At 39.4% G+C, this 21,283-nt stretch overlaps 1 protein-coding gene across 1 annotated transcript in view; it reads right to left on the bottom strand.

The window, feature by feature from the left end:
• The window catches only part of Scfd1 (sec1 family domain containing 1), an 83,298-nt gene that overhangs the window by 41,445 nt on the left and 20,570 nt on the right, over positions 1-21,283 (bottom strand). Inside the window, exons 5-11 of the mRNA XM_028869672.1 lie at positions 19,537-19,659; positions 17,550-17,637; positions 15,735-15,824; positions 12,716-12,771; positions 11,488-11,573; positions 9,126-9,225; positions 149-288 (exon numbers count right to left, since the gene is read on the bottom strand). Of these exons, the coding sequence (XP_028725505.1) occupies positions 149-288; positions 9,126-9,225; positions 11,488-11,573; positions 12,716-12,771; positions 15,735-15,824; positions 17,550-17,637; positions 19,537-19,659 (683 nt within the window). The remainder of the gene's footprint in view (positions 1-148; positions 289-9,125; positions 9,226-11,487; positions 11,574-12,715; positions 12,772-15,734; positions 15,825-17,549; positions 17,638-19,536; positions 19,660-21,283) is intronic.

Below are 21,283 nucleotides of genomic sequence, written 5' to 3'. Positions count from 1 at the left end.
AAGAAAGAAAGGAATGGAACAATACATCATCTACGGTGGACTTAACTAGACCCGCCACTGTGTCAATGCCCTCTGTATTATGTCTCAGGTCGGGCAGCACTTCTGTTTAAGTAATAAATGTTTTAATTACTGATATTTTCTCATTTACCTTCCTTTATGTTTCTGCCAAAACTTATCAACTGGAGTTAAATCGTAAGACTTCTTGTTTTTCCTCTTCGGTCTAGCACCAGCTGGGGAATTTTCCACTCCTGTAGATTCTTCCAGATTTACTCTGTTTAAGTGGAAGTCCTAGGAAACAATAAACTTGTTTAAAATAACTGAGTTTAAGGAGCACAACATTTCCTAGACAAGGAAAATAACCAGTGTTGCTGGCCTTTCCGATATTTCTATGCGCAATACAGACTAAGGTTCGACAGCCCTCCCAGCCCTCCCCCATCCACAAGTGTGCTCACTGTTTATGAGGTTTAATGGAAGCAATTAAAATTTATTTCAAATATACACAGAGCAAAGTCATATTAAGTTTCTCCTAGAAAAATACACATTTCTTTACAGAGAACACTTTTCCTTTAAAAATAGGATGACATTGCAAGTACATACTTTGTATCTCCTTAGTCATTTACTAACACATTTCAGAACATTCCCTCATATTTGATTATCTTTTTATGTTTGTTTATGTTTTTAATAGTTATGATTATGTTTTCAGGAGGTTAAAACACAATAAAGGTTAAAGCTACAAGAATAATAGCACCTCTTTTCACATAAATTCTAAGAGTAGGCCAGACTAGCAGTGGCTACCCTTCTCTGCTTTGAGCTAATTTTACTAATGTGAGGCTTAATATTTTTTCTCCCCTTTCTTTTTCAAAACTCATACACACAACAGGTCAAACTAAAGTGAATCTCTTCTGTCCTTTCTTTTCCTTTTCACATTATGTCCATGGCTTCTTTCACATTTTAGGGTCAACTTTGTTCAATAGCAGAGAGTCAGGAGATAAAACATGGTTTGATGTGACATGTCCCCCACTAGTTCATGTTTGAATGCTGGGCACCTAGCTAGTGGTGCTGCTCTGTCAGGTTGTGAAACATTTGGGGGATAATGTCGAGATGACGAAGGAAGTGGTCCACCGGGGTTACAGCTCCAGTTCCTTCTGTTTCCTGAAGCTGACAGGATGCAGCAAACAGATATCACCTTCCCTGCCTCAATGGACTGCATCCTTTCAAACGCTGAGTCAAACAAATCCTTTCCTTCGGGGTGGGGGTGGGGTGGGGTGAGGGGTAAGAGAAAACATGGCTATTTGAAGTGATAAAAAGAAGGGTGAGCAAGAAAGAGAAATTATCAGGTGTACTGTGATGCAATCATCTTGGTTTTGAGGTAGCAATGATTTCTGTAGGTCTGAGCAAGTTAAGTAGACTGAGCACATTAATCTCTTCTAGATAACGCAAGGTCAGCAGTGTTGACTTGGATCCTGAGGAACACACATGCTCACTTTTACAAACAGATCCTTTACCACACCTTATTGAAGTGCCACTTTCCTTCTGATGGAGAAAAGGGTGAAATATACAAACATGAAATACACCGCCAGACTAGAAAACCATGTCTACTTTCTCTCAAATCATAGAATCAAAGGAGCAGCCTCCCCTTACTGCTACAAGAAGTCCATCAAAGAGAGGGAACACATACAACAGCTTGCTTGCATGTGGAAGGCACTGTTCTTGGGACTGTACCAGTTACATATCTTTACCAGAACCCTTACAAGTACTACAACTTGCATTAAAAGAAAACACAAGCAAGGCCTAAGAGTGACTCTGGTGCCCAGGATTTACAGAATGTGGCAGAAACAGGATGAAAGCCCGCCAGTCTGACTTTAGAGACCCTGCGCACAAGCACTGTGCTAACTCTCCGACAGAACTGTGGGTCACAGAGCACAGGTACTCCGAATCCTATCCTTTACTACAGATACAGGCTAGAGGGAGTGACAGCATTGTCCAGGCTGACAAAGAATTAACCGTTGGCTCTGTGTGGTGGCACACGCCTTTAATCCCAGCACTAATCCCTGCAGAGGCAGGCAGGCAGGCAGATCAAGGCCAGCCTGGTCTACAAAGCAAGTCCAAGATAGTCAGGGCTACACAGAGAAACCCTGTCTGGACAAATAAACAAAAGAATAGTGATACACTTCAACCTCCATATATTTTCTAAAGATTCCTCACATCACAGTTCAAGAATACTAGTGACTGGTTTAAATTCTTATCAGTTTCCACTCTAACATCCAATCTTCCCTTGCACAAAAGTCAACCATAAAGGGTAAATTAAAAAGAGCTCAACTCTGAAAACACTTTCAACAGTGAATAGACATTAAGTGTTGTATGTGAAAAGTCTAGCTTTTAAAAGTTACCTGTGAAAACAAAAGATACAGAGGGCAACATCTTTAAACAGCTAAGCTTTAGGAACTCAATTTCTAGTGAAGTACTGTTTCCATGGTAGTGGCACAGCTCATTCAAACACAAGTCACTTGTCAGGAAAAGGCCGCTCTAAAAATAGGAGAGAATATTATTACTGAATACTGACAGAGTACTCAAACACAAAATGATCAAGGAATGAAAGATGCCAAGAGTTCTGAGAAATAACATAACCGCAGAAAGAACATTTCCACTGTTTACATAATAGCAAGGCAAATCAAAAAGTTAATTTTGATCTCAAAAATCGGGAGACTAAAGCAATTTGTTCTCTACTCAATCATGCAAAAGAAACATTTGGACCCCAACAAAAAACAGCACAGTTGGTTTTAGCACAATAGAAGTTAAGCTGTTTCCACTGACAGATCTGAAAGGCTGGAAAACAGTGCCTCAAAATTATCAGATATAAATAACCCACCGGGGAGCCTACACCACACCGAGAAGCCTTCAGAATCCTGCCCTCTCTCACAAGCCAAAGACAGCTAATGTGAACAAGTTACTTGGGATATAGATGACATCTCTGAATCTGAATATAGATTCAGAGCTAAGACTTATATTCACATGTAACAAATACAAGGCAGAATACAAATAACTTTTATTTTGGCAAGAATTTACAACTTTTTAACTTTAAATGCTGTTATAGTAATCACCGAACAACTAGTTCATTGAACAAATGTACTTGGTCAACCACTGAAGTTTTCAGACAAAGGATAGTAGCTTCTACTAAGAGACCCTTAACTAGTCCCATATTAACCAATGATGGAGAAATACAGTACCAGAAGTGCAAACACAAGGCAATGGTGGGAGCGGACACAGCACAGGGATGGGAGGCAGCACCTCAGGGCTCTCGTGCCTCCCAAGGCTCTGGCTCCTTCCTTTGCTGGTGCTGCCATTAGGACTGAAGAAATGCACTGCCCTGGCTCACTCACCACACATAAGCCTAGGAACTCCATCTGCTGGAGCAGAGCTAATCAGAGGGTTATGTTGTCTGGGGGCTGGGGTACCATCACTGGGAAAGGAAAGAATGAGGAAAAAGTGTGATGATTTGCATGCAGAGCTGGTGAACACTCTCCTGCAAATCACAATTATTTCCTTCAGAAAAGATGTACTAGTTTAATTAAGCTGTCTTGTCGTTTTTTCCCCCCCAAAGGCACTGACAAATGAGTCGACAGGCAAACACATCAGGTTTCAGTCATGGCAGACACAACAGCTTCCACTGACTCCTGACAAATTAAAGCATCATCTGAAGAACAAACCTTCAAAGGTCTTCCCCAAACTAATTCCAGTGAGGGTAAATTTTAAACACCAAGTTCTAACAAGAAGGCAATCTGTGCACATCTCCACTGTTCTGAACTCCGCAGGGATAGCTGTGGGCCAGCTATGTGAGCCTGGGGACAATGCCTTTAACCACAGTCAAGGAAGTGCTGAGGCATCGTACTCTATTTCTAACTGAGAACTCAGCTGTGCACATCTGGTGGGCAACCTTCTATGTCAAGAAGCATGACACCTACCGTGCTCAGGAAGAGCCCACACACAGGGAGAGAACCTCAAGTTAGACAGTAGGGCCCCAAATATCTAATGTCACTTTAGAATAAATGTATCAATGTTAAAGAAGGTAAGCTTCTAGATAAGGTTATATAAATCTGTATCTGTAGCCACACTCTTCCCTTGAATAAGCAGAGAAAATAGTATCAGAATGATGATATGGAGATTTTAAGTTATTTTTCAACTTAAAATCATTATTACTATGTTATTTCTCAGATTTTAAGTTGTCATACAACTTAGATCCAAGTAATTTGTTTTATAAAAGCAATATAAGGTTTCTTTGGCTCAAATCAGTCTGTCAAATAAAACTCAAGCAAAACAAGGATTACAACATTCTCAAAAGAATGAAACAATCAGGTCACCCTGATGTTTTTAAACTGTACACAATGGCTGCCTCATGTCATGTTACACGTTTCCCATTACTGCAGTAAGTCATAAGAGAACACACTCTTCACTCTCAGGATGAGACACACTGTAAGATGCTTCTTTCCCACTCCTGAAAATGTCTATAAGCAGAGATACCCCGGTACAAGTAATAGACCCAGCATGTCACATGGTGCTCTTTGATAGGAACCATGACTTCTGGAGAAATGGCTGCAGCGAGGCTTGAGACAGAAAATGGACATAATGGGCCAGAAAATGTTGATGACCGAAAACAAGAGAGCTATCAAAGACTAATAGGGTCATGTTGAGAAGATGCCCTGGCCAAATATGAGAGGACAAAGATGTGATGAGGTGAGTATCAAAATGAATTACTGTAATTACTTGATAATATCTCAAATATAAAAGGCCATATCTCATAATATACAACAGCTACTGTTAAATGCTTTTGAAGACTGCTAAGGGGGTGAATTCATTTTCTAAACTAACTAATGAATAAATAGACTCAAACATTTCTTTTCTTTTTTTTTTTTTTTTTTTGGTTTTTTGAGACAGGGTTTCTCTGTGTAGTTTTGGTGCCTGTCCTGGATCTCACTCTGTAGACCAGGCTGGTCTCGGACTCACAGAGATCCGCCGGGCTCTGCCTCCCGAGTGCTGGGGTTAAAAACGCGCGCGCCACCACTTCGGTCTCAAAAAAAACAAAAAAAAAAAAAAAAAAAGAAAGAAAGAAAGAAAGAGAGAGAGAGTCAGACGGAATGCCTGCATTAGATGGTCTCCATTTGCCATCAGCAATGACTATAACCTGGAGAACAGTCCTCAGTTGACAGCAAGGAAAAGGATGCACAGAGAACTTTTCAATGGACAGAACGTGTCCACCCCCTATTCTATCCATCAGCCTCATCATTATAGCGCTGACAAATGTTACATTTCTGAGAAATGCCACAAAGCAGACACTATCCAACACTGGTACAAAGTGGACTTAAAGAGTTGAATCAAATCAAATTTCCAGCCCAACAATGTGCAGGGCATTGTGGGACAAAGAAACATGAGAAATTGCACCATCAGTCCCATCGGTCAAATGCAGAGAGTAAGGAAGTCTCTAGAAACATATGAACCGATTTCTGTGACCAGAAAGTTGAAATAAAAGAGTAAGAAGCCGCTTGGATCGGTCTCTTTCCATCCCTGACACTGGTTACAAACACATGCCACCAGGCCTGGCTTTTCACGTGGCTGCTGGGGATCCAAACTCAAGGTCCCATGCCTGTGCAGCAAGCACTTCTCCAACTGAGACACTTCCCCAGTCCACACGAAGTATTTGTGCATAAGATCTTATGTGTAATCCAGGGAGGCTGAATGGTGGCTATGGGCATCATGATACGATTCTGTCTGTTTTTTCACTTTTCACTAGGAAGTGAACCCAAAGTCTCACTCATTCTAGGAAGCACATTCTACCACTGACCCACAACCCCTACATTTTGATTCTGTTTTTATTTGAAACATTCTTTAACCTGAAGTGTAGCTCATAAATGTTCTTCCTTGCCATAGGAATATGAAAGTATGGGCTGAGATGGTTTCATCATCCTGAGTCTCTGTGTGAACGCAAACAGAGCTTCCCTGGCTATACAGATGGGGCAAGGGGCACAAATACCACAGGAATTGAGAATTATTTTAAACCACTCTGCTGGTTTGAATAAAAATGCCCCCAAGGTGCATAGGGAATGGCACTATTAGGAGGTGTGGCCTTGTTTAAGGAAGGCATCACTGGAGGCTTTGAGGTCTCAGAAGCTCAACCCAGTGGCTCATGGTCCTTTCCTGCTGCCTGGGGCCCCAGAGGTAGCTCCTCTCAAGCGTCATGTCTGCCTGTGTGCCGCCATGCTTCCCGCCATCCCCAATTAAATGTATGCCTTGGAGTTGCTGTGGTCATGGAGTCTCTTCACAGCAACAGAACCCTCACTAAGACAGCCACTGGGATCTGAATGCTGACTAAATGGATGAGCACAATCTATTTTTATCTTAGTTCAGAACCCAAGGTATCTTGTGCCAGCAATGCCTCCTGGGAGCTTGCTCTCTCTCAAGAGTTCCTCAACCCTTGGATCTGGGAACTGGATGGAACCTATGCCATAGATACACAGACAATATTTGACAACTTTAATGAGGAGATGCTTTATTCAGTCTTAAAACTGCCTCATGATTAAGAACTGTCCAATACTACTGTCACTAGTGCAATAAAACATCTGGAATGCAGTTAGTCTGAACTGAGATGTGACGTAATTATAAAAACACTGAGTTTATAGAATGTCATATATAAAAGAGCAAATATAAAATATTAATGTTAAAAATTGATTATGTGTTGAAAGCTAAAATCCACACTGTTAGATTACATAAAACATTCATCTGTTTCATCTTTTTACTGGGACTACTAGAAAAATCCAAATTTACATTGGCAGCTCATAATATATTGATTACAAAGTATTGTTTTAGAACCACAAAACCTTGGTCAATGATGACATGCGGGGAGAGGAAATAAATGCAGAAAACAGCGAGAAAAGAATACAGTAAGATGAGCATGGTAGCTCATACCTTCAGCACTCAGGAGACTGAGGCAGGAGGGTTGCCATGAGTTGATTGCCAGTGAGGACTATACAGCAAGATCATGACTCAAAACAGGGATAGAAATGCTTAATTTAGGAAATTTGATTTATAGAGAAATTAAATAAAAAAAAGAAATCTTTGTAGAATGTTCTATCACCAAATATAGATAACTCTTACATGTTATTTACTAAGCAACTAGGAAATAAGAGGGGAAAAAACAGTAATAAAACAAATTTAACAATATATTATTAATTAAGCAATTAGGATATGGAGGGAACCGGCACAGAAAGTTAGATTAGTAGCAGTGTGTAAAAGGTACAAAAGAGACTTGCAAGATTTGGAGCACAAAGCTCAGTAAAAGACAAGACAAGCCACTATGCTGAATCCCGCCATGCTGACCGGGGGCGAGCACTCTCCCTAGGAGGCCAGCCACATCTGTCCACCTAGTGCTGAGGCACAATGAAACCCCCTGTCTAACCTACTCTCACAAAAGGGCAAGGGTATTGCGAAAGCTTTTTTGTCAGAAGAGCATGTTTCCCATTTTAAAATTAAAAACTAACCATTTTGACACACAAAGGAGCTGTCTCAATTACCATAGTTGCTTCTAAGACCTAATATTTAAATAATTATCAATGGTTTAGATTTTCCAGGCAAACATAAATGATATAAAAATCAAACTTCAACTTTGTTTCCTAACTAAAAGTTTTACTCCATCTTGTGGCGACAACGGGTATTAATTACTCACTAGGTGTGTGACTTCTCATGTCCTTCCAATTAAGTCAAAGTTCTGTACTATGTTGCTCCCTGTGTCCCACTTAGACTCACTTCCTTCTACCTGATTCCCACGCTGCTTCACTGTGGCTACGAGGCCACTGGCTGTTTTTCAGCCTAGAACGCTCTGTCCCCATTTGGTTATGAGATTTATACTTTACCTCCTTTGACTCACATCCTTACCTGTCATTTTATAAGTGAGATCTGTCTGGTTTCAAAATCTCAGTCCTGTTCGTCAGCACTTTACTCTCCTCTAGAGTACTGTCTACCTTCTAAGTACTATGTATTTTGTTTGTTTATTGCTTGTCTCTTCTTCCTAGAATGCAGCTTTAGGAAGACAGGAATCCTTGTGTCTTTTTATCATTGCTGAAGCCTGGCCCCAAACTATCTGTCTATTCACTAAACCTCTCACTTGGCCTCTTATAATAGGTTTCCTTGTCTTATTTCCATGGCTCTCTTTGGTTCCTTTTGCTTTCTATATTGAATGGATGTTAACCAGTATTTCCTTAATATTCTTCCCAGAGTTGTGGCATAGGTCTCTATGTACCTGTAGAACTGAACGCTTCTACCAGGAATCCTTAAGTGATTTATTTACGAAACTGCTTTAGAACATCTTGGTTTTAAGGAGATGGGCTGTTGTATGCCTCTCTTTTCCTTTGCTCATGACATTATATGCAGTCTTTGTGATAATGATACTATGTTATAACCCTGAAGTTTAGTCAACTTGAATGCTTGTCTTAGAACCAATGTTCCGGGTTCAAATTCTCTGAACTCTTTTTCTTTCAGACAGGGTCGCACTTGTGGTGCAGGCTGTCCGGGACTACTTAGCCGAGGCAGGCCCTGAACCTCAAGGTAATCTTCCTGCCATAGCTTCTGGAGTTTGGAATTACAAAGAGGAGCTCTTATGCTTAGAAACTTCTCTTACATCTCACTTCCTCTGTCTATAAAATGGGGATGACTGTGATCTTACCAGTGTTTTGCTAGAAATTACTTGTGTATGTGTTTTCTTTTCATTGCCTTTGAAGGTTGGGGCTGTGCTTTATTTCTATACATTATACAATAAACATATTAGAGGATAATTTTAAGCATACAATCAGAACTACTTCAGAAAACATATTGTATAACATGAAAATACTGTTCAATTTCCTTCATTGCTTCTTTCCCATCACTGTGAACAATGCCCCTAATTTATTCCATATTTAAAGACCATAAATTCAGAACTACAAACTTCTCTATCATCTATATCACTATAATTTTTTAATCCATTTTTTTTTTCAGTTTTATCCCTCTTAACTTTGTGTCTGTAGCCACGATGTTAGTTTAAAATTAAGAAAACTACTTAATTTACCACATTTCAATAAAAAGTGCTGCATTTAGCCTCTTACCAGCACATCATGTACCAGCGCTTGGTATGTCCACGTGTGGTGTAAGGGCGTCGCCAAATCGATGTTTCTGTCGACAAGGACTAATAGGGGCCTTTGGAAGCTGCAAATGCGTCAGAACATCATATGAACTTGACAGTAATGTACACACTCTAGACTTTCTACTATTTTCCAGTGTGCCCTTTTGATATGAGCAGCTGCTATCAGAGCTGTGTAACACTTAACATTTCTACTACAGTAGGTTATGGTCATGAGCCAAGGCTTGATGCTGGATTTTAAGTTTGGGGGAGATTTCTTAAAGGAAAAGATCTATATAAACATATTTATAGTATAATTTTTATAGTCAAATTGCTTCTCTGATATAAAGTGCAGATTTTTGAAAACAACAACAAAAAGGAATAGGTATTGCCTGATTCAAGGAAAACAGTAGACTCATATAAATTTGTCCAAATGTTTGATAGTTTCATAATCTAAAAATAGCATTTCCCCCCTATAAACATAAACACAAAATCAAGAAAGTAGATTCATAAGGAGGGCTTCAGAGAACTCTATCCCATTAATATGAAAAATGCAGACACTTGTAACAGCAATACCTATCCACTTAGTGGACAAGAGACATGCCATTTCATGAACTGCTTAACTCCCTTATCACAGGTTAGATGTCAGAGCCGACGGATGCACAGTCACCTGCTATTGGGTGTTACTAAGTGATAGTGATGTCCTGTAGAGGTATTCCTGTACTAGGAGCACAGGACACTTTCACATGGCACCTCTACCTGCCCACACGAGTTATTCGGGTCTCCTCCTGTACAAAGACCACATCGGTACCTCTTTACCTCGTAGGTATAAGTCCATGGGTCTTCCTAACGGCACTGACTCCAGGCTAAATGTCAGTGACTTCCTTACTACTGACTAGTTTATCACTCCAGAGCATGTGGAAAGGGAGGAAGACGGCTCATGGCAGGGTCTCTTAACCGTGGCACCAGACATGGGAGGCCACATAGTCCACTCATTACGGTTTGTCCTGTGCATAGTAAGTCTAGCACTGTAAGATGCTTCCTGACACGCTACTGTGCACACCACTGGACTATGGAAGCACAGACCTGGTTAAGGCTGCTAAACATGTCTCCAGACTTCACTGCATGTGTGCGGGCAGCCCAGTCAAGACGGCTGATAACCACGAGTCGTCTATAGTTGAATGTAAGATACTTAACACTCATCCAACAAATTGCTAATTAAAATAACTCAAAATACATTCAACAAACTATAATAAAATGCCATAATACTGCGATGAGACCAAAGCTAACCAAATAAAGCAGTGCCCTTTTATTGGTTTCTAGGGCACACAATACAGCATGGTAAAAAGGCATGAGAAACAATCAGTGAGAAACTGATGTTTCCACTCTGCTTAATGAGAAATGATATGAATGATACTTAAGACCATCAAGGAAGGCAGAGGAGGGCATAAGGTAACGGAAAGCTGAGATGCCAAACAAGCGAACACAGAGCCAGCGAGAGCACCACAGACAGCAGCAGTTTACAAGAAGCCTCAGAGTCACAGCGTATGAACAAGAGATGATGCCTTCATTGCGAGAGGACAGCTGTATACATGGACATAATTCCCACCCCCGACTGGTGTGGCTAACACCTGTAGGTAAGAACTCACTTTACAAAACTCGGTCTTCTTTAAATAATTCTCAGGCACTACGGTGAGTTTCTTTATTCTTTATGCCAACAATGTTTACTACTGTTAAAAATCAAACTGTACTCTACTATACAAGGGTTTTTATTTTTATTTATTTATTTTGGTTTTCCGAAACAAGGTTTCTCTGTATAATTTTGGTGCCTGTCCTGGAACTCACTCTGTAGATCACGCTAGCCTCAAACCCACAGAGATCCACCTGCCTTTGCCTCTCCAGTGCTGGGATCAAAGGCATGCACCATCATGCCTGGCCTATACAAGGGTTTTTAGTAGTCCTATTCAAAAGAAGTTGAGCAGTCAGTAATTTTGGCATTCCTTGCTCATGCTGAATGACTGAAATACCTTGCAAGTTATTAGTGTCTCAATGTGAAAATGGGACTATAGGAATGTTCATTTTTCTTATTACCAAGAAGATTACTGATAGTTGAAAGGAAATAGCTTCAAACCTTGAAAGCCATATAACAGAAAGCCTTCTACAGATGCAAGTGAATAGAGACATTTCTAATGAAAGAAGATAATTTCTATTTGGTATCTATTTATGCTTCAATTTAAGTCAAAAACCTTGATTCTGATACCAGATCAAAAATAAGAAATTGTTCCCTTATGATAAAAGCATTCTTATCACATAAGGAAATTAAAATGAAAACTAACAGCCACACACACCTTAACTGGCCAGTTCCAAGTGGGTCACCTGTAAAAAGGCTGTTTCTTGCATCTCGTAGATTTTCCCGAAGTTTCTTATCTAGTTTCTGAAAATCAAATTTTAGATGAACTATTAATACTTATGTTATGTAGGTAACTCAATGTTTCAGTTACATAATCAAGAAACTTGGATTATTTTTTTTACAAAGTGGTAATCCTAAAATCTAAACAGTTTAGTATTTAAACTATTTCAATAACATAATTTGCACTTAAGAAAACCAATTTAAAAAGAAATGTACTTCAACTGTAGCTGGAGGGTTTCTCTCCAGGTCCAGCCAAGCCCTCGAAGTCCCGCAGCCCACTTATAAAATAATCACTCAGAAGCTTATATTACTTATAAAATGTATGGCCGTGGCAGGCTTCTTGTTATCTAGTTCTTATATCTTAAATTAACCCATTTCTATTAATCTATAAGTTGCCACATGGCTCGTGGCTTACCGGAATCTGAACATCTGCTTCTCATGGCATTGGCTGGCAGCGTCTCCTGACTCAGCCTTCCTGTTCCCAGCACTCTCCTCTCTCTTTGTCCCGCCTATACTTCCTACTGGCCAATCATCACTTTATTTATTAACCAATCAGAGCAACACAATCACAGCATAGAGAACATCCCACAGCGTTCAACCCTGGTATCACTAATAAACATTAGTTTTACATAATGACTACCACTCTCTTCAGCATGGCTGAAGGACAGAAAGCAGCTGATGTGGAAGGGTGGGTATAAAGCAAAGAGCACAGGGTATGGAAGCCCAGGTTATTAAACTCTGTCTTTCCATGCCATGCACAAATGTGGGATGGTAATTTTTTTGGTTCCCCTAATCTCCCTTTTAATTTTTAAAGGAAATTTTCTTTACTTCAACATGGATATTAAAAATGTGTTTGTTGCTAATAAGTACTTGCTAAAAGAAACTGAATAAAGAATAATTTTGAGGGAAGGTAAGTGCAAAAACATGTAAAAGTGCATGTTACAAAGTGCAGCGAGGACCAGAACAGCACGCTTGATTGGCAATTTTTCTCTACTACAGAGACATGCACAGGGAGGCCTTCCATTGTGGGTAGGGTCCCAAAGTAACCACGTATCTGCCATTGGTACTTCACATACAACCCCACTAGCCAGACTCCTTGCCTGAGGCACCTGACACACTGAGAGAGCAGTTCACATGGCAGTGTGTCCTCGGGGGCCGAGACTCACCACTGCCACCATTTCTGCGGCCGTTCCTCTTGAGCAGCGGATGATGGGAACAGCACCTATTTAATAAAAATGTTACCAAGGATCTTAATTAACATGTATACTTTAAATTAGCAGATGTGAAGATGTATACAATTTCACGCTAGACACAAAGGACTTGAAAATCTCAAGAGTGAAAACAAGGTTTCAGAAATTAACCTTCTCCGTAAGGAATAAGCAGAGCCAGAAGAGGAATAGTTTTGTGTGGAGCTGATCAATGTGACTAAGATTTTCCACGGATGGACTTAGTCAGCATTTGGGCCTTCTTATTTCAAAGGATGAGTTAACTCTCTAGTCACAGAATTTGGTTCAAAATAAAGGAATAAAAAGAGTTTAGGGACAACAACAGTTTGGGACTACTTTAAAAAATAATTTAATTGTAAATGATGGCTATCCTTTTGTAAAACCAAATTAAATGTTAACAGCATACACATTCTTCACTAATGTGAACTGATCCTAAATGTCTCTTTCCACAATCATGTCAACCTACTGGACCTCCCAATTTTTTTCTTTATGATGCAGTAAGTGGTTTATCTAAGGCTAAACCCCTAACTAGGAAAACTTCAAGCATGTTAATGAATAGACTGCTTTCTGTGATCTTCATGTGTTGCAATCACAGCACTTTACTTTCCAGGGAAAAGCATAATGTCAAGTGAAAATGTGCAATACTGATTAATTTTTAAAAGCCTCTCTTCTGATGGCCTGAATTATGCATGCTTGTCATAAAAATTTCAACTAATACTCAAAATGTATAAATTCTGGCACATGCCTATATCTTAGCCCTTGGGAAGTTGAGAGAAGAAATTCAAGAATTCCAGACCAGGTAGCCTGGCCTATATGAGATCCTGTACCTCAATAGAACCATCCCCAACCAAAAATAGTAAAAAGGAAGAAATACAGAATTAGATAGCCATCTGGGCAAGGAGGCTGCAATTCCAGCACTCAGAAGGCAGAGGCGTGATGATGGAGCTTCAGATGAGCTCAAGCTACATAGGAAGACCTATCTGTGAACAAAGAGACAAGCAAGCAAGCAAACAAACAAACAAAAAACAAGACAATGATTTCCTCAGATTGTTTTCTATTTACTGTTTAGTGTGTTTTATGGAAAAATTGGAAATTAAGAGTGTATTCAAAATTATTTTTGGTACATCTTTGTTCCAATCTAGTGCTTTAAAATGTGACTACTACCACTACTTGTTAGCAGTAATAACTTTCATGAATGCAATAACCATAATCGTAGGTAAAAGTCTGGAGAGTGTCTAGGACAGCAGAACAGAATGATAATATGTCTGTTGAATAATTACAGGTTATACACCTGCAGTTTTCTTAAAAATGAAAACACACAAAGGCTGGAGACATGGCACTGGGTGTACTGCTTACCCGTACAACCCTGGGTTGCATGCTCTATGGTGGTATTCTATTTGTACTGAAATGTGATTTTAATTGTACGTTAATAAATAAAGTTGCCCAGGGGTCAGAGCTATTAGAGCCATAGAAAGAGTGTGGCGGTGGTGGCTCACGCCTTTAATCCCATAGATCTGTGTGTTCAGGGATACAACCAGCATTGGAGACATACGCCTTTAAGATCTGGAGGGCTGTACTTACAGGCAGTCATGTGTTTGGGTTTACAACCAATGAGAAGGCAGAACAGAAAGACTATTTAAAGACATACACACAGGAAGTAGCTCTCTTTTGGAGAGCTAGGAGCACCGCAGGAGGAAAGGTAAGATTTTAACTCTGAGCTCTGACCTCTTGGCTTTCTCTTTTACATTGGTTCTGTGTTTCTTATTTAATAAGACGGTTGGTTACATCTACATCGCTCACCACTGCAAAATTTAGTCAACCAACCAAACAACCAACACCCGAGAATACAGGTAAAAATTAGATGGAGGTAACACTCTTGAAAAAATGGAGATATATGGCCACAGAGAAACAGTAAACAGAAAATAAGGGGACTTACTGGGTCAGAAACCAAAGATCTAAGTTTGGGGCTAAGATATAAAGGGGGTGGATCGCTGCAAGCAAGGAGCCCAAGAATTTGTATAAATTCTCCTTATACACCTGTCTTAAGTCCTACACCTCAAACAGTTTCTCTTCTTTAATATTTCCACTTATGGAAGAGAGAGTTTTATTAATCTATGAGGTCATTTTACTTAAGAGGGTTTAGGTATGTATAAAATCAATTTTCAGTAAAGACCTTTTACTAAAGTATAAAATCATGTATTAGATAGTAAATACAATATAACAGAAGTAACTGCAGATGATTCAGTGAAATGATAAGTTTTAAGGAGCGATGCAGGTATTTTGTGTAAAGTGCAGCATTTTCTGGAAGCTTTTGCACTTGCCTTATCATGCACAGACCTTTCTACTTAGAAGTATGTTTGAGAGCTTTCATGATGGAAACTAAAGACAACTAGAAAGTAGCCGATAACAGGTTGGAACCATTAAGAAACCACTTCACCAGTACCCTAAGGAGCTGCAACTACCAACAGTGTCTAAAGAGTCAACTCTAAGGTCTGCTGAGCTGGGAATGGTGATGTGTGTCTATAAGCTCAGTACTTGGGAGGCTAGCCTAGGGTACATAGAGAGGCCAGCCTGGGCTTATGAGAACTCATTTTTAAAAAAGAACAAAACAAATCTGAATGCTAACTTATATTGTTATTAGAGGAAGTATTTTATTTTAATATTATAGAATGCATGCTTTATCCCAACTTTAGAGAACTTCTCTACATACAAAAAGGTTAAAATAGTATTATAGCCAGATGTGGCAGTGCACACCTTTAATCTAAGTACTGGGGAGGCAGAGGCAGGCTGATCTCTGTGAGTTCAAGGACAACCTGGTCTACAAACTGAGTTCCAAAACAGCCAGAACTATATAATGACACCTTGTCTTAAAAAACAAGTAACTGCAGTATGTAATATTTCCAAGTGAGTTATTGAGTGACTAGTTGCTTTGAAGGAACAGACGGATTTAAAAACGTACCTAATGTAACAAAAAAGCAGAAGAGGCTGTCAACAATAGTGTCCATAACAGTTTCCATTTCTGTGTCTGTGATATCTGGCCGATTAATAGCTAAAATAAAGAGAAAAAAACAAGCAATCAAAATTTACATTTTTATTAAGCTTGCACATATATAACAACCTATAGATATCAACCTGAATTATAAAACAGATATAAAATGTGATCAACAAAGGATGAAACTAACTGGGCACACTACAGTACCGAAGGTCCAGGAAGAGAAGACAGAAACAGTCACTTCACCAGGCAGCACAAGACCCGAGGAGACCTGCTGTCCTGAGGTGTAGACTACCCTCCACCAAACTGGGTGGAACAGTGACTCTGGGCCATTCTGTCAAGCGCATGAGTAAACTCTGCAGAAGCACAGACCTTGGGTCCTAAAGGCCAGCTCCATATCTATGCGCAAGAAGCAACCTGAGCAGTTGCAAAAGTCCACCAGGAATGCCCACCTGACTGGTGACGTTCCAGCTTCTATGTCTCAGATGATCTCCATTTGACAGAGATGTGTCCTTACTTTATTGGGTAAGGATGTTAGCATCCCATTAAAATTTAGAAGTAAAAGCCGGGCGGTGGTGGCGCACGCCTCTAATCCCAGCACTCGGGAGGCAGAGCCAGGCGGATCTCTGTGAGTTTGAGGCCAGCCTGGTCTACAGAGCGAGATCCAGAACAGGCTCCAAAACTACACAGAGAAACTCTGTCTCAAAAAACAAAAAACCAAACCAAACTAAAACAATTTTAGAAGTAAAAAGACAGGAATGCAAATTCTACTCAGTGTTACTGTGTAAGTATTTGAATACTTAAGAAACTTTATATTTATTACAAGTTTAGTTATTTTCAATTACTTAACGTTCAGCAGTTTGTTTGTTTGTTTTTTTAAAATAGACTTATAAATTTGCCTGGACTGGCTGCATCACTTTTAAAAGAAAAATGATGTATCACATTTATAAATGCAATGGTAAGCACTTAGTGGAACTTAACAGTGAAGTGTTCTAACTAAGCTTCATAAGCAGGACTGACTGCAGACTAGTCTGGGCAATTTAATTGGTCAGGGAAAAAAAAAGGAAAGATGCTTGTTTTTATTTTTATTAGATTTATAAATAAAATTTCTAGGTTTAATGTAAAGGCTATGGGAAGCTAGGTTTCAAGCACAAGGTTAGGTGCTAATTAGTCTGAAAAGTAAATACACTGCAAACAGACTTCTGTGAATAAAAACCACCATCAGAAATCTCACAAAAGCCCAAGGATGGTGGTGCAGACACCTGTAAGTCTTTTGGAAGCCTGAGGCAGGAGGAGCCCAACACTGATTGTTAGCCTGTGCTACAAAACAAGATCTTGTCTCCAAAATATATATACTAACTTAAAATTTTTCTTTAATTTCAATAAAAAAACATATTAGTGATCTCAATGAGCCAAACGAATGATGTCGCTGGCCAGAATTGAAATAAGTACAGAAAAGTAAAGTATGTTATTTTGTCTAAGGTCAAAGCACCAGATAGTTAAGTTCCCCTGCATGGAAATACTGTCTTATTTAGCATGAGGGAATCACTCCGTGCAAGCTGTTCAGGGATTCCTAGCAGGTCAGAGAACTGGTACTTAACTTTATTACAAAACCAATTTATTATATTTTGTTTCTCTATGACATGATTTAACCTGAGGCTTCTTTTCTGTGTACTGTAAGATACACTGCTACAACCAGTCTGGAATCACCGTTTTCCCCCAGGACCGCCACTCATTTTGCCAAACACTACAATGACTTGTAATATTTGTGATTTTACATACCACGATATGAAACAAGCTCCTTATTTTGATTACATAAGACAAACATGTCATCTTCCAAAGTAATAAAATTGAGATACTGGTCAAAAACCTAGAAACAAACAAAAGAAAGGCTTATGAAGCAACCTTATATTATAGCTATACTAAAATTTAGTTTGGCTGAATAAAATGACAAAAATAGGAAAAATTATAATTAAATCAATAATTAAAAAGTATACCAAGTAGCAGGATGCCTACCTATGTAAATATAGAGTTAAGAACAGGAGTTGGCATGGACTCTGGCCTGTCAGGTGGGGAACATGCATGGAACCAACTAGGCCCTCTGAATGTCTGGGGAGCCCCCGACAGTGGGACCAGGACTTATCCCAGGTGCATGAAATGACTGTTTGGAATACATTCCCTACGTGGGAGACCTTGTCAGCCTTGACACAGGGGGGAGGGGCTTGGTGTGTGGGACTTCGTTGACCTCCCAAGGGAGGCCTTACCCTCTCTGAGGAGTGGATGTGGGGGTGGATGAAGAAGGGGGTGGGGCGGAAGGGGAAGGAGGTATGTAAAATGAAAAAAAAGTTTTTAAAAATAAATTTTAAAAAAGAGGAGCTGAAGAGACAGCTCAGTGGTTAAGAGTGTGCTTGCTCTTCCAGAGGACCTCAGTTCGGTCCTAGAACCCACGGCAGGTAGCTCACCGCTGTCTATAACTCCTGCCCTCTTCTGGCCTCCACTTACTCCCACACACATGTGGCATACATTCACACACAGACACATAAAAGAACGCATTTTTAAAAGGGGGTTAAGAATAATAAAAACAAAAACAAAGAAACGAAATAAAAATATTTTAAAACAATGAAAACAAATTTGGGGTAATAACAGGAGTAACATTTTCAGAAAACAAAATTTAGACAGACATAAAAAGTAAATTTGTGGCTGTGATGGGAATGTATATCCTTTTGAAGGAAACCACCATTCACAGCTCTCCACTCTGTGTGTATGTATGTATATATATGTATATATAAACCATGTGTTCTGTGTCTGCACCAGGGAGGTCACTGCAGTCCGGTACGAGTGCAAACTTTAAAATTAGACCATCGGGCTGGGCAGACGGCTCAGCAGTTCAGATGCCAAGCTGTTTACCCAGAGGACCAGAGCTCGTTTTCCTGCACCCTCTTCAGGTGGCTCAGAGCTGCTTAACTCCAGCTCCAGCAGATCTGATACCCTCTCCTGGCCCCTACATGTGTACATACACATAGACACATAAATAAAATTTTAAAAATTCTAAAAAACTAGCTGAAAGATACTAAATTTAGCTAGAAAACTGAAGACAGCTCCTATGCTGCTGTATTAAAATAATGAGAATTTGTAAGCAACACCACACAGGAGGAAGTCTTAAAAAGTACTCACAAATAGCAACTGGCTCTCTCTTTCTAAGCCTACGATGTACTGAGGGTGTGTGCAACTGCGCACTTCATCTTTCCTGTCTATACAATCCCTACAGCTTTACTCTGTGTCCTCTCAAAACTCAAGAGGCACACGGAACGGCAGGGGAAAGCCAGGGGTTTATCTGAGAGTGTGCTTGTAACGGAAGTGGGAGCTGACTAATGTCACTGGAATGATGGTCTGCTGCTGCACATTTTCATCCTTCTACGACACTCTGTGGTGTGGGACCTGCTTTCCTGGGTAAGAAGATCTGAAGATAACATGGTGACTGACAGTAGTAATGAGACACGAAACAATGTCTACGGAAGCACAGGTAATGTACAACAAAACTGTCAAACTGTTTCTAAAGTAAGCGACAAGGATCCCAAGAATCCCAGCCTGACACAAATCTCAATCTACTTTTCATTTCTGTCTCACAAGTCAGTGAAGAGTAAATTCTTCTAGTCCGCTTTATTTTTCCTCCTTGAAGTTAAAGACAATTTCAGTGAACTTTTTTTTTTTTTTTTTTTTTTTTTGCTGAATTTTACACTGACAATGTTCTCAACCAAATGACTCTTACCTTGGCGACCTGTGTCACCGCACTGGCGGCCAACGCTGCATTTGCAATATCTTCCAGTTTACTTCTTGAAATCGCAGAAATAAAATTTAAGTAATAGGATTCGTAGAGCTGATTTCGAAGATCCTAGAAATACAATGACTGTGTCACTCTTGGAGTAGAAAGGGCACCAGTGAAGAGAAAGCTCTGGTACTGAAAGCTAGGTTTTGGAGCATATGACCCACATTTGAAAGACAGGACTATAAATGACAAAAAGTACTCTATAAGAACAAAGTACTGCCATGACAGCGATTTGGCACTGAAATCTATATTTATAATCAATGTTATAAAAGCACATTATCAACAAAACCCCATTAGCTACAATACAGTACAAAGCTGACTGGCATCTCCACTCTGCAGTTTCCTTTAGAACACACAGAAGTGCACAGCACCACACGGCATCCCCAGATCCAAGTACTCAGGTGGATGAGGATATCACAAGTGTGTGCCAGCTGCGGGCATGGGAAACCCTGTCTCAAGCTGCTTTATTTTAAATGCACAAGTAGCTAATATACTACCTAACACAATTAAATGCTGATTGTATTTGGCAGACATTAACTTGTATTCCTTTTGGTCATGTAACACAAGGAGTAATTCTTTCATTGCATACAGATGTGTTCGTTCCAAATACTGACTCTAGAAGTATTTATTTTCACTCAAAAGTAGAATTTAATTCATATAATTTCTTATTCAAAAGCAGAATTTAATTCATATAATTTCTTATTCAGTTTTTAAAATATTCTTAGACGCTAGACAGATACCTAAATATTTCCACAAATATAAGATGTAGTAGGCATTTTCAAACATATATGTATGTATGTAAGATTTAATGTTATCAAAATTTTATATGTGATCAATTTTAAGATGTATGACTGTGAGCTGGAGTATGTGTGAGGACAAGGCTCAATAGTGCAGTGGTTTAGCAAAGAGGAAGAGTGCTCATGCTGAAGGATAGACAGGCTGCTACTGGGAACCATGCTTGTCATGGTCAGAGAAAGGAGTTCAGATTCATACAGGAAGGGGGAAATCTAGGAAGACTCACATGTTAAGAAATCAAAGTGGTTTTGGAGGTTATTTGGCAGGTAATGAGAAAAGATGAAGCACTACTAAAACAAATGTACACATAAAAGTACAGGTGTGCATGTGTACACATGTGTGACAGCCTGTGACAGAGAGTGTGTCTAATGTTGAGATATACATATTCTTATCTGTAGAAATTAACCAGGTCCTTAAACAAGGGACTGAATCTGAGGCTTGCACTGAGACTACAGGATGAGACTGGAATGTGTTCTCATGTTGGAGAGTAAGTGGTTAAAGAGTTGCCACACATTTCAAAAGCACACAGAACACAAACAAATAAAAGCCAATTCAATTCCCACATGTTTGTAATGAACGAGCCTAAAGATGGCATTGGAAACAACATCATTTATTAAAAAAACAAACAAATAAACAATAAAGGGGAAAAAAGCTATATTCTAAACACCATAAAACATTATTAAAAGAAATTCACAAAGGTCTAAATATCCCACATTTGTAGATCAGATATTTTGAAATTATTAGGGTTGTATTCCCAAATTGATCTACATCATTGGTTATCAACCTGTGGGTCTCGATCCCTTAGGGGTCACATATCAGATATATATATATATATATATATATATATATATATATATATATATATATATATATAATGATTCATAACAGTGGCAAA

This window comes from Peromyscus leucopus, chromosome 14, assembly GCF_004664715.2.
Source record: "Peromyscus leucopus breed LL Stock chromosome 14, UCI_PerLeu_2.1, whole genome shotgun sequence".
Lineage (NCBI taxonomy): Eukaryota > Metazoa > Chordata > Mammalia > Rodentia > Cricetidae > Peromyscus > Peromyscus leucopus.
This window is presented reverse-complemented; position numbering and strand designations above follow the sequence as displayed.